The 14,942-nt window shown below is 41.6% G+C and overlaps 1 protein-coding gene across 2 annotated transcripts in view; it reads right to left on the reverse strand.

The window, feature by feature from the left end:
• The window catches only part of KALRN (kalirin RhoGEF kinase), a 530,063-nt gene that overhangs the window by 293,186 nt on the left and 221,935 nt on the right, over positions 1-14,942 (reverse strand). For both annotated transcript variants that reach the window (XM_059820280.1, XM_059820281.1), the window contains exon 6: positions 242-364. In XM_059820280.1, the coding sequence (XP_059676263.1) occupies positions 242-364 (123 nt within the window). The remainder of the gene's footprint in view (positions 1-241; positions 365-14,942) is intronic.

The following is a 14,942-nucleotide window of genomic DNA, read 5'->3' on the forward strand; positions in this document are numbered from 1 at the left end:
AACAAACTCCACAGGACTGTGCTGCTCTGAAGTCAAGGAAATAAACATATATCAGAGTCTGGGTGGACAGAGCAACACTCTGCTTCCCAGAAAGAAGGCTGCTGCCACAGCCCAGCCTGACCTTCCCTACTTCATCTCTCATAGGTCCATAGTGCTCTCTGAACTGGAGGAGGCCTCACACGCCAGCCCCTTCCTCACTCACGCATGTGGACCCGCTGTTCACAGTGTGCCCTCAACTCACCATGGAATTCATGGCAAAGTGATTGTGCTGCGTCTGTAGGTCAAGGGCATGTTGGTAGCTCACGCCGATCTCCGTGTGGCTCTGCAGGAACAATTCTTTATTGTGGCTGATCCAGTCGAACATCTAGAAGTATTCACACAGGACAGAAGAAGAAAAAAATGTGTTAGACAGGGATGAAAAAATAAGAGACAGTGCAAAATATAAAAATCTACAGTTCTGAAATAGATGTATATGCAACACAGACCAAAAAACTTCATCTATGCTCCTCATCAAAATAAGCTTTTGTCGAGCAATGGAAGCATTTAAGTTATCACCATATTTTGTTATTAACAGAATGATAGGTCAGAAAATATAATTCATAAAGCGTGTTCCTCAGTAAGCTGATCCCATAGTCTTTTCCTATAAATAATGGGAATTTCATATATAGAAAGATGGCAGCAGAGGGACCTAAAAATCAGGGGTTGCTTCACTGACCAAAGATCTAGCAGTTCATAAAATACCCTTAATCCAGAAATGAACCAAAAATTCCATAAATATTATTGATGGGATTTTCTTGTTCCCCCCCCCACCCTTTCTTTTTCATCTATAAAGTTTCCAAATGTTACATCCAAATAGCCAGCTGACTTCCCACACTTACATATCCTAGATCTTTCCAATTTCAAAGCCAGAACCCAGTCTATCTTTCACTTATTATTTTTGGGATGAAGAGAGAAAAAGAAAAAAAAAGTATTTTATTACTATCTATAAAGAGTAGGCATTTCAACTTCTCCCACTTCCAAATGTATTTCCAAGCAAAATGGATAGTTCAGTACTGCAGACACAGATAGAAATACATTGAATAAAGCTGATGAAACTAATTCCTTATTTTGTAGCACGTTAATATGACACGTCAATCTGCAGCACGTTAATTCATTATAAGCTGTCAAAAGTCAGATAGCAGATAGTGTGTTTACATTTTGGCTTGTTCTGTGTTGTGTTAGAGACTAAATGCTTTCAAAGTGAGAACCTTTCATTCTTTACTCCTGTCTACAGCTCTGCAGGCATTACAATCTCAGATTTCTTCTTTTCTGCAAGTATTTTTGTTACAGACTCTCTTCAAACTATGTTCCCTTATCTACATCATCTGAAGAACACTCGGAACACACTGCTCAGGCACTGTACATTGCTGTGGTTTCTCAGGGTCAGTTACCCGTTCCCTGTAGAGATGGTGCTCCTAAGAGTAGAGAAAAGGCCCTGTATGGGTCATCTAAGATTCCTGCAATAAACTCAGCATTTCATGCTGAGCACTCAATTCAGCGTCAGAGCGCAGTGCTTTATGCAGGGGATTTGCAGAGATAATATTGAATATCCCTTTCATCAAAAGGCAAATAAACATTGCAAGTGCTCCAATGCCACCAGACAGACCACACTGACCCGGTCCCAAAAATCTGTCACATATGCCCGACCTCTTCAACTTTTATTTATGAAAATACACTGGCAACTATGAAGTCTATACTAGCTTGTATTTTGTGTTGATGAATAGTCTTAAAGGCCAAATTTGGTTCAAGTTACAATGATGCAAGTCCAAAGTAATATCATTGACACAGTTACTCTCTCATTTGTACCCATGGAGCAGATCAAAATCAGGCCTATCACCATTTTTTCAGAAAGTATAAATAACAAGATTTTTGCAAGGATGAGGTCAGGAGTTTCGAACATTACTGCCAATTAAACAGAGTGAAACAATCTACTATAACCTGAAGAGACACCTAAAGCTTTCTCATTGGATTCCTTTTTCTCACTTTATTAAGATTTAATAAGCAACATAAGTACAAAATAATTTGCCACACTTGTGGGCTTAAAGAAAAAACAAAACAAAACATAAAGCCAATAAAGAAAGAAAAATTCCGTAACAGCAAAGTTCATGTCCCAACAACAACCTTTTACATCTTTGCTGAGAAACCAAGACAGATTTCTTGTAAGTAGATATATGCTTGATGTGAACATTTTTTAATGTTTTAAACAATCTAAAGACATTCACTGAGAAGAAAACTGGCAGCAATCCACTAAAAATAAACAGTAAATCTAATATTTTATGCTCAACAAAGCCAAATCAAGATCTTTTTAAGACAAGTAATTTAAACTAGTAATCTATTATACCGTGGATAGGGAGCATTTCCTCCATCTAATCTATACACATATTGGATGAGAATCTAGGTTAAGTTAAACCACACTTCTGCCTTTTAAAATACAATAATAAACTATCAAGGCAAAAAAAAGGAAATTTAAAAGATTATTAATCTTTTTGTCTTGTTTAATCAATTGAAATACACAATAGCAGCTGAAAGGATGGCCTTCAGGAATTTTGGGCAACACTGAGCAACAGACCCTAGTGATGAGATCTGTACCACCTTCCAAAACAGTATGTTTTTTAAACTTCTATTCATGGACAACAGCAGATTTTGGAAGAGACTCAATTTAGACTTTGAATCTTTCTATTATATTCTTCATAAAAAATTACTTTGGTTTCAGCTGGCTTACGCCTGTAGCAAATTATCCCCCATCAATATGGTCTGGAGTCTCTTCCCAGCTCTCTCAAGTCTCACTTGAAAGCCCAGAGAATGAAGAGGTTTGAGTTTCATGTGGTTTGGAGCAGGGAGAAAATAAAACAAAATGCCTAGGAATGAGTGCAGAGAAAGAAAGATGCAGATTCACTACAGTGTAAAGTAGGGTTAATGACACACTTTGCTCTGTAGAAACTCTCATTGCTCTTGGGTCTTAATGAAAAATAAGCAGTATTCACAATCACTCTTGCTTTACACAGCAGCCAGGGCTTTGCAAGACTGCAGACATGGCGACCTTAAGCAGTATGTTACTATATACGAGATACCCAAACGTATTCCAGATGAATTGGTACCTCTGCATGGCACAATCCAGTGCTGTGTGGAAATACTGACTTGACCCTCCAAAACAGCACAGGCTGGGCACAGTACTGCTTGAATTTGTCTACATTGCTTTTGTTGCCGGGGCTGGCTCCTTCAGAGACTTCTCAAGCATATCTGCTTAATGCTTACTTAACTGGAGACATTTTCCCAAGTACCCAGAAGATAGTATTGGGTTTTCTTTATTGCACAGGTCTGGCATCATGCAAAACTTTGTACTTTCACACTCCTAGTCAAGGATGCATAGAAATGAAAAGTATCACACAGTCCCACAGATCACGAGATTTGCTCAACTATCATGGGATTTAAATTAATAAATAAATACGTAAAAATGGGGTCTTATTTGCTTTTGAGCAAGCTTATTTGCTTTCAAACTTTTGCCTTTGACCACAAAAAGACTAAAATGGACTTAAACCATTTTCTCATAATAATATGACCGGAAGTTGAGGCTCTGAAAATACCAGATGTTGGGCGATTTGTGATGATGCTGTGAGAGTTTGCAGTGTGTGGCCAGGAGGTTTCAATATGAAAGTCTGTCAACATTGTCTGGCCTGGCCCATATTACTAGCAAGATTTCCTGAAAGCTTTCAAGTTAAACTTGTTTTCCACATGAGAAACACCGATGCTTCCTGTGTTCCTGAAGTGAGTGTGCTGCCTAGTTTGCTTAATTAAAGCACACCACTAAGGATGCGAGCATGGCAATGACCCAACAATTGCTATTTTACTCAACCCTGTGAGGATCACCCCAGTTCCAAGGGCTAACTTGGACTTCTGGAAAAATGTTCAACATCCTTTGATAAGTTAGTTTCCCTGTCAAAGGAATGAGTTTTTAATACAGTAAATAGCAGAGTCTGGAGAATGTACCCTGTGAGGTCAGCTTAAACCAGATACAGTGTCTCAGCTGACTGAGATTTTCTGTGTCATTATAACATTGCTATACAGCACTGTATCAATTGATCTCTTCCCATTCATGAAAAAGACTGCCCTAACAAACCAAGCCAAATGATATAATAAAATTAATGTATCTTTAGGGTATTCCTTTGACTTACGGAATTCTTAGTTGGAGTCATGCTGACTGCCAGTGAGCCACTTCTTCTCTTAAGTCTGCTAATCATTCCTGCAGTCATGAATTCACACTAAACAGGAGCACAGAATAACCAAGATTGGACACTATATCACTTAAAACACATGAACCAGCTGTCCTCAATGTCTCCCAGACTGGCATTTCTCCACACTGCTGTAGATAATCTGGAGACCAATTAAGTAGTTAAGAGTTTTCCAGTAACTAAGTAGCTGAGGGGAGGGGTTAAGCATACTTAAAACAGAAGATAAACTTTCATTGCGATTATCTCTTGTAGTCCCTGTTTCTAACAATACATAAAAGGAAAGTGAATGCATATGCTAAGAATGTTAAGTGCTACATTTAATTAAGAAAATTAGTCTCTTACGAGAGAGTCAGAAGAACCAAGAATGATCCGATGGGTCTCCACCCAATGCTTTGCTAAAGCATCTAGCCTAACTGCCATTAATATGCCAGTAATTGCTACACATCTGGTCTGGAGGCCACTTCGCTTGGGAGTTAGGGTATCAGATCATATCTCCAACATCAGTCATGCTAGCAACAATGAGTCCTTAACCTCATGTTTTGTCATCATAGCTGATGAGTTACTAGAAAATCCAGGTTAAGTGTTAGACCAAACAGCAGGGCTCATGCTAGTCATGAATAAGTCCTACGGAGGGAGAATGCATGTCCATACTTTCCCTGGATTTGTGACATCTGGCAGGCTAGTGAGTACAGGGCGAGAACAGCTGTTTGAGAACAGAGAAGAAACACACGGATATGGAACAGCATGCGTGCAGTCCAGCCCTACCTCAGATAAAGTAAGATTTATAACATCATTTCATAAAATAACCTCTGCTCTCTGACTTTTGTCAGAGCTCGCTGAAGAGCATTAGCACTGGATTCTGAAACAGTGGTGCAGAGCACCACAGGATGGTGTTCCCATCATACAGCTGGCAGGGTACCCTATGCCAAGTGGTACTGATGGGAGGATTACAGCCCTCATGGTTTTGGCAGCCAGTGAACTGAATATATTTATTAATGAAATTGTTTATACATGCTAAAAATAATAAATCCCAAATCCATCCAACACTATACTAGGGCTGGAATTAATTATGAACCTGTTTGTAGCAAATCATCTTCTCTGTAGGTTCTGAGCCATAAATATCAAACTCATACTGGTAAGTAAGGGCAGAACAAAAACCGTTATAACCACACTGTCCTGAAGGATAATACAGGATACATAGCAAAAAAACAGTCCCAAAGGGACATTCGGGTCAAGTCCAATCACTGCTTTTGGCAGCTAACCACAGTATAAATTTTCCTTTCATAAAAGGATGACGCTCTACCTGAAAACTAGTTAAGTGCCACAGCTCAGCTCCTCCTATGCGAAGCAGTTCCAGAAACTTTCTCCTCCTGTTACTGAACTCTTCATATACTCTCTGACCTACATCAGACTCTACACACATTTGCTCTTAGGTCAACATTTTCTTTTAAGGTAAAAAAGTTCTCCTCCCAGGTGTTTAACCTCTTCCAGTGTGGACAGGGAGGGTTCATTGTCTCTCCTGCTGTTTGTTTTACTAAAGCCCGGCTCTTATTTCTTCATAAGATACACAGCCTCTCTCTGCACTTGTTCTAGTTCATGGTTATCTTTCTATCCAAGCTAAGGTCCTAATAAGACTTAGTGGAATGTTGATTTTTTGCTGGAAATACTCCAGCTGACATCATGTAGGATCACTTGTGCAGTGCTTCTGGCATTAACTTCAGAAAAGAAGATACAAAAATGGGAGAGCAACGGCTACTGAATCAATACCAGTACCTTCTGCGTTACCTCACTGTCTTTTCTCTTGGTAGCCTCCTGCATAAATATTGACAAAAACCAGTAGTGTTTATTGGATTTGCTCTGACAAGCACAACTCGGGTTATGTTCCAAATAAGAAGAGCAAATTCAAGAGCACTTAGAAAAAATATGAGGCAGGGCTTTGTAATAAACTCCAGTCAGTCTCACATGTAATGCACCAGGCATAAAGGTATTCTCCCACTATGCCTCCATATATTGCTAACAAAGAGGGGGGGAAAAAAAAAAGTTAATCTAAAAGAATGTCTTGCCTGTAGTTGAGTAGAGGGCAGATGACTAATTATATGGCAGATGAAGTCCCTATTAGATCAGCGCTTTTCAATCTTTTCCAATTTGTGGACCCCATAAAATTTTTCAAGGCAAGTGCTATAGCAAATTAAAGTCTATGGACAATAAATCTGTTTTATCAAATACCTTTACCAATTACTAAGGAACTTAATATCCATGACCCACAGGTTGGAAAATGCTGGAGATAAGCACACATTGCTTATTAAAGAAAGGTCCATATATAAAAGTCCATGTGCATTTTGGATTTTCAAAACTATCCAGCCAATGTTATATTGACTAATCTACAACAGCAAGTGGCAAGTTCCACTCTGAGGGCATCTACAGCTAAGCAAGTTCATTTTTATATGTTTCCAAAATATAAACAAACTAATAACACACGTAGAACAGTAACTATCAGAGTCCCTCTCTTAAGGTTTACTAAGTTTCCAACTGCAAGGTCTATTCCTATCTCATTAAGTGAGTTGAAGTGTTCATAACAATTCAAGTAAAGATAAACAAAGCCATATTCCTTACATGTCTTGCAACTGAATTTAGCCAGGTTTTGAACAAAATGAGTATCACACAACAGATTTGCGGTACGTAGGAAGTCTATACTAATACACAAGTCCTGATCCTGGGAAGATTTGCATGTGAGCTACCTTTATAAAAGGCAATCAATCAATCAAGTCCCCTAGTGCTTCCAGACAAGAATCATAACTACAGTTTAATTTGAACCAGCCATACCTAGGCCACCTGTACATCTGGAAAAGGCCAACACCTCCACAAAGGAGCACACGAGACAGCCAACAGTCTAAAGATAATTACCTGGAATACAGAAAAATCCCTCCGCTCAAGCCCCTGAGGTGAATCCAGCAGAACTGAGGGCTAATGCTGGCTGTCCAGGCTAGCTGCTCCCTAAGGGACTCTGAGCAGGCAGGGCAGGGGCTTCATTAGTCAGAGACCGTCCCACCACCCCTGAGCGCTGACAGCAGCCAGGTTTAATCAAGAGATCATCAGGCAAGTTCTGGTGAGAAGACAAGTCCAAGCTTAGGCTAGGAAGTCAATCAGCAGGTCAGGATCAGGTCCAGTGAGGGTAACCAGGCTCAGACACAGCCCCATAATGGCAGCACAGGTCCACAGGGACAAGGCAGGTCCCAGGTCATGCCACAAAATCAGTTGATGGATCAGTGCCCTGATCAGCAGGGCCCATGGACAGGCAGGGCAGGGCAGGGCTGTGGCAAAGCTGGAGGCTGATATCCCACAGCTGAGCCGCAATGGGGCTCCTGTCCCATGGGGAGGCGGCTGGGGAGGCCCCAGGTGAGGCTGGTCAGGGCCATTAATGCCCATCAGTGCCCACACGGCCCTGACACAGGGCTGGACACATGAAGGGTCACTAGGAAAATTACGGTTCTCAGACGGGAGTGTACTGGCCCCAGAATAAATTTTGGACTTAAAGAAAACTTTGATAGCACATTTCATTTTTTTCATGAATCAACAAATTTGATGAAAACTGCTTCAACAGAAAAAAATCCCAATCTGTAATTCCTATTACTGCTCTATAAATACAGCTTTAATTAAATCAAAGTACTTGTAGGTTTAAAATAGAACTCAGCATACATCTAAATGCTTTGCTAAGCCAGGGCCTAAATACAAAGTTGTGTTTGTTTTTGTGTTTGTCTCTTGTTTACAGATGGTGACGGACAAGCTGATGCTTCTGCCAGATCTTTCCCTTTCACATGTGTTCAGCATGGTACACAGCCAGGGTATATTGGTGTAGTTCCAGTGAGGCCAATTTACACCAGCTGAAGATTCAGACCCACAGCTGTATTTGTGTAACCTCAATGCTGTGTGAACACAGTTTTTCCATTAAAAATATCTGTGTATATGATTCATAGAGTACAGTAAGTTTAAGCTACAGCACATTAAATTATTCCAGACAATGGGACCAACTGTCAACCCACTAGAAAATTAGCTAGATGTGTGACGTGACAAATAGTTTTGTATTAATATCAGAGCACCATTTCCAACATACTCACACTGAATGTTCCTACTAAATGTCAGAGTAAGAGATCTGTGTTTTTTTCCTGACAGATATCAAGCCACAGCCATGCACAAAGTAAGGCATGTGATTCTTATAATGCTGAATAGAGAAGCAATAATTTTATTGTTGAAGGTGCGAGAAAATTACAGATACTGAACACATAAATATGACTAATGATATCTGGGCATATTTTATGCATCCGCGTGTTTGCTTCGCTTTTTTGAAATATTGTACCTTTCCACCGCACTTAGTGACATCAAACACGCAGGCACTCCTGGAAGGGATTTTCTGTTCCTTCAAATGGAAACGGTCTTTCCTGGGCACAGATCATCTACAGAGAACTGCTTGCTGTCTAAGTGCAAATTAATTCATTGGCTGGATAGGAAATGTAATACTGAAAGAGATGAACAGACAACAGTCTCGTGAATGGAAATTATGAAAAGAACAGAGTGGGTGCCCAGATGAGGGATCTTTCTCTCAGTTTTCAGAATCCGTGAGATACAATTTCATTCAGTTGAAAATGCTGTATGAGTTTGGTACTTTATTATAGACCCTGGTTCTAACTTAATGCGCGACATCCCTGTGACTCCAAATAGCTGCCATTAAAAAACAAAACAGCCAGACAGATGTTTACTGCTTTGTATCAGAAGCGTGGCATTTCCCCTATCAAAATCACCCATGTCTGAGACCCAGAGATACTGCTGTGGAGTAATAACAGGCTTAAACTCCCAACATGTCATGGCACTTTGGGGCCGGAGACGGGATCTCTGCGCAGACGGAATGGCAAGGACGTGAGCCTTCTGGATTTTAGGGTGTCCACCGCTCCATATCCCTGTGCCCTAGCTATTTCCCCATCCCATGAACCAACTGGTTCAATGCTTTCCCTCGACACCAGCAAACCTGGCAAGCTGGGAGGGCGGTCGGTGTCCCTGCCTGGTGACACGCGCTCCACAGGTGGCACTGGGCCTCACCGCCCCCTCAGCAGTGCCCCTGGTTTTCATGGGGCTGCCTTAGGGCCTACCTCAGTGAACAGACTTGTTGGTAAAAACCTTAATATCCAACGCACCCCTAAGAGTGACTTCTGATTCCTCAGGGCTGAAAGGGTTGTAAAAGCTAATTTGGCCGAGTGTAAGGGTGCTTGCCCGCTCCCCTGTGCAACGATCGTGAGTGACAGGTTGCGCAGCGGGGCGGCCTGTCAGGAGTCCGTGAGCTGCCTCGAGCTGGTCCCAGCCGGTTCCCGCCAGCTCTGGCGCTGAGGGGGGCCCCAGCGCAGAAAACCACCACACACCAGCGCCCAACTGTGGCGCCAAAATGTGTGTCAGCCAGAGAAGCACCTGGATACAAGGCGTTAGGGAAATAAAATGGCGACTGCTGAGGGCTGGAGACACTCTGTGGGGTCCTCCATGGCAAAGGGGGCAGGGAGACCCCCGAGGGATGGCGGGTGGCCCAGGGCAGGGACACCAAGGAACAGCAGCAGAAAAATTTTAAGAATCAGAGAATATCTGTAACACCAGCAGAAAGAAACTCATGCAAATATTATCCCTGTCATCCCCTGCTGCACATCACCCCACCAGAAGAACTTTGATGGACTGGGTATAAACCATGACAAAAATCAGGGAAATTGAGTCTGGGGCAGAATAGGTGTTTAGGGGAGTGTGTCCTACTTTTTCCTCTCAACAACCAAATTGAGATCAGAAGTTTGTGTTGATTAGCAAGAAAATGATCAAAATTCCTCAACTTGAGACTGTTGCATGCAACACCTTTTCAGCACCTGTGTAGGACCTAAGGCATCCAAGATTTCAATGCCAAGTAATATGGAGGGGCCTTGCAATACATGAAAGTTCAAGAATACCTTTCTGAATTAGTTTTCATAACATGCATAATATGTCAGAAGAAAAGCCAGAGTGACCTGGTTTAAAATGACACTGATACTCCTGGAAATGATCCACAGACCATGCTCCTGGTTTCACCTCTTAAACAGTCAGCAGTTCCTGAGGAGGCAACCTCTTGACTGCACACCCACCCTCATGTGTTCTCTATAAATAGATATGAGGCTAATTTAAGATATACTTTTAAGACCCCAACCTCTGCCAAGTGTGGGGCATTTAAAGCATTTCAGCCAGGCCAGGAAGACATTCCTTTAGGAATAATCACATAGCTACATCTGAAAGATGCTGCACAATAAGTTCGTGAACCTCATGCACAGTTTAATTACATTATTTCCTGACAGCTAGGCTTTTATCACTTCTTGAGGCTCAAAGCAATAAACAAAAAAAGCAGCTTTCTTCTTTTTTCCTATATGTGCATGCCTCTTTCTTCTCTTTTTCTAGATGTGTGGGCTTTGTTGCCCTTTAGAGCATTTGGGTCTTCTTGTCTTCATTAGTTAAAGCAGAACTTTGTGGTTATAATATGCTATATTCATCCTTAAAAACGAGTTTTACGTCTGTATTCAGATGCCAAAACACTTTCTCTTGCCATACTGATCAGGGGAACATTCCTGTGCCTCCCAGCAGTGCCAAGTTGGAGAAGCTGAAACAGCCTCGAAATGCTCTCTATCAAAATTGGCAAGCAAAATAAAGAGGAAATTTGTGCAAATGCAAAAATATTCCATAGGAACATACTGCCTTCAATTATTTTTGGACCCATTCTAATGTTCACGGAGGAAGCAAGAGGAATAGTAACTGCGTATCCAGTGTCGGCAGCAGGAAACTACAAATAGCACAGCACACCATGTTCCAGTTTCAGCAGTGGCAGGCTTCAGAGCTGTTTCCTTACAGTCAGGAGCGGATGGACTGCAAGGCGACTGCTGCCAGCGTCTGGTAACATAAAGCAGGAACTACGCCATCACCTGGTTAATGTTCTGCCCTCTTGCACTGAAAGGTCACAAGTGTGTTGGATGATCCAGTGCAAATCGGATAGAAAGTGGCCCCAGACTGCTGTAACTATGCTATAGGGCACACTTAGCATGAAGGAAATGCGCAAGTCTTCCTCATCCCTAGCTGCAGCAGTGGAGTGAGGAATTGTTATTGTTTTTACATTCCTACCAAAAAGATTAGGTTCAATTCCAAGTGCTGTGGAAGCAACATATTTAGCTGCCTGCAAAAAAAAAAAGAAAAAAAAAGCAGATTTCACAGCACAGGGCAGGATGAATTGATAAAGATGGAAAGCACTGCGATGTCTATTATACACATCAGATCAGGACTCCCACTGCCTGCCTGTGTGACAGGAGGCAAGGCAGTTAACGCCTGTGGTTTTTAATTCCCAAGTTTTAGCTTTGAACTTTGCATCCTTTGTACTTTCATTTTGCTTCTCCGAAGCCAATCCAGCTCAACAGCAATCAGTCTCTGGCAGGTGATTGTCCTTCCTGATGGACAGCTGTCCACCTAAAAAATCAGCATCGCAAATACCTTCAGAAGATTCTTACGTGCTTTGTTTGTGGAGTCTGAACTCAGGTCATGAAAGCGTTACAGGAGGAAGTCTGTACCCTCAGAGTTGTCAAACCAGCAACAGACTTGCTGCAGCAGAAACAGAAATGTCAATGGTAGGCTCCAAAAGGAGTCCTGCCCCCTCCTCCACAGGGAAAGAAATGATGGTTGCAGCAAGGGTAGGTGACATTCACCACTAGAATAACATTCACCAGGAAGAGGATTTCTGATATATATTTATCCAGTTCCCTCTACGGCTCTGCTCAGCAGGCAGGGCAATCCCACACTTCCTCAAAACAGATGGCAAAACTGGATTTGTAGCTGCTTTCAATCGTAGGAGCAGCACAAAGCGGTTGGTGTGTACTTGTGAATTTGTCCTGTTGTTACTAGATTTGTCCCCAAACTTTCTACCGGTGAATGGAAAGGCAGAAAAACTATTGGTACACAGTGGAAGACTTCCCATGGCCTTGAATGATAAATAAGAAAGTAGCAGGATACAAGCTTGACACTTTGAAGAAGCTGCGAGCTCCTTTGGAACATCACTAATAATGAAGACATTTTGATTTTACAATCCAATTAGCAGAAATGAGCTCTGTTTGTGCTTTGAGGGAAGTTAAAAACTTCTATAATGATCTCCTGGTCTTGCAAAAATCTGATCTCTCCTACAGGTACCAAGAACAGGATCTTATTAAGTGTGAGCAGCAGTGGTCAAAGTAATGAACAGTTCGCAGCGAGCCCCCCATGATTACTTCCCGCTCTGGCAACTCTTCACTTTAGACTGGGGGTAACAAATTGTGGATGGCATTAGCAACATGTCAGAAGCCTACTTCATATTAAACAAAGCTGATGTCAGCTAGGTACATCTTTAATTCAGACCTATAGCCTGCAGAGACTGCAAGTCCCATCATGCAGGTTCCTGAACTGAGAGATACAGGCCATGCAGGATTCATCTTCCTGTTAAAGATGAAGGTTTTTGCAAGTAATTCATCCTTGTAGATGCTGAAGAGGATTTACCCCACAGTTCCCCAATAACTCTTTTGAGTCCATGACTAGGTGAGGGGGGTTGCAGATTTGACACTGTTTAGCTGCCGCTGCCACTCTCGGAGCCTTCCAAAGTGGAAGGTGCTGATCCCACTCTGAAATCCCTTTAGCACATGACATCTATGCTCACAGCATCACAAGGAACTGTTAACACACACTCTGTGCACAACCACCCCTTGTTATAACATTCTTTCTGCTTCTATGCAAACTTTGTTCTTTTGTTTGTTTAAAAAAAAAGAAAAAAAAGTAAGTCTGAGACCAGGTAAACCCAGTAATTTGGAGAATCCATGCGACTAAGCCCTGTTTTGCTACCACCAAGCTTCAGAAAAAAAATCAGTAAAGATGCATTCAGAACATTATACTGTTTATGCAGCTGTATCAGAACACCTCATAGTGGCTTATCCATGACAGAAAGCACTGATGTGCTTCAAGACAAAGCAGGAGCAGTACTCAGTTCGATTCAATTATTTTAAAATGCAAAAAAAAAACAAACCATGACAGAGAACACATTTGAATAAACACTGAAAACTAATTAAAAACTACTGTTACAATAGAGTTATTGCTACATGCTTTCAATTCTCACCTGCTTTTTTAGAGTCTCCTTTGTTCTAAGATGTGTGAAGTAATTAAAGAAAAGTGATTAGAGCTGGCATAGGTTCATTTGGGGAAATACACAGATTTTTAAGAATGGATATACAGTTTCTCCCTTTGATATGAAGTTCCTGTGTTGGTCCTTTGTCCTTGATTGATGCTATTAGAAAGGTTTCACACAGACCATCCTAAGTGAAGCAGAATATTCCTAGTACTATACTAAAGCAACCCAAGTCATGTGTGGATACATATCTGTATTCAGTAGGAATGTTTCCATACCCTTACATCTCCACGGGCATTTTTCAACTGCAAATCTGCACTTCTTTGCTGGAAACAGACAATACCCCAGCCAAATTCAGTATCTTCCTGTGCTAGGTGCCACACGAACATGCACTTAACTATTGTTTATGCACCCAGCTCAGTCTCAATTAAAGCCTCCTTTCCATATCATCTATATAATTATCTTTCTGACATTCTAAGATCTGATATTGTAAGATGGTGTCTGCCAATTCAACAATTTAGGGACCTGTCTGCACCCATTTGCTGTGTTCTGCCTGGTATTAGAAATTCTGTGTCAAAGCAAACACTTCATGTTGAACATGGGGCTTGTCCTCTGTGTTGTTTTAGTTTCAGAGTGGGCTTAAGTACAAAGGATGGCACAAGATGATGATCCTCTATTCACATGGCAGCTTATTTAGACTGATAGCTGACTTTCCTTCCCAGCATTGGCATCCCAACTCTGATTTTATTAATGGGGAAGAACAGTCGTCTAGTGAGAATCTCTACACTGAAAAAGGCACCATATGCTAAGGGAAACTTCAGATTTTAAAAGAAAGCATTTTTCACTGGCAGTATGACAGAATAGATGCCAGATATGGAAACAAGGTTTCAGGAGAGAACAGACACTATGTGCTCTGTGCAAGAGCCCATATGCATGAGAAAAGACAGAGAAAAAGACGCTAAAGCAACTTAAAATACTTTGACTAAATGTTGCTCTTGAGCAATGTCTATTACAGATCCATAAATGTAGAGATCTGTATATTTCTTCTATAGCTTAAAAATAAGAACCAATTGTGTCAGGAACATTTTCAAAGCTTGTTTTTCTTGTATTAGGACTATTGCAAGCCCTGGCAAAGCAGGCTGCCTATAATGTTGCAAACGCATACTAACAAAACTGGAATACTGGAGGAAGGGGGGGCACCAGCACAGACAGCTGGAAATAAGGTCCAGTTTCTGTAAGTGGGTGGCAAAGTTGCTAACCCTGCCATCAGTAAGGCTGGAGCCAGACACAGTAGCTAGAGATGGTGGCTACACAGCTCCTGGATGTAGGGCTCTAACAGCACTGGCTCCCTGAATACCTGTCAGTGGGAACTCTTACAGAGACCATGAGTCTTTTCACTAATTTCAACAGAACTGAGACTCTCTCTTCTTTACAGGACCAGGCCTCTGCCTTTTTAGCAGACAACTCAGGGAGACCTCCAGCACTAAAATGCAATC

This window comes from Gavia stellata, chromosome 8 (genome assembly GCF_030936135.1).
Source record: "Gavia stellata isolate bGavSte3 chromosome 8, bGavSte3.hap2, whole genome shotgun sequence".
Lineage (NCBI taxonomy): Eukaryota > Metazoa > Chordata > Aves > Gaviiformes > Gaviidae > Gavia > Gavia stellata.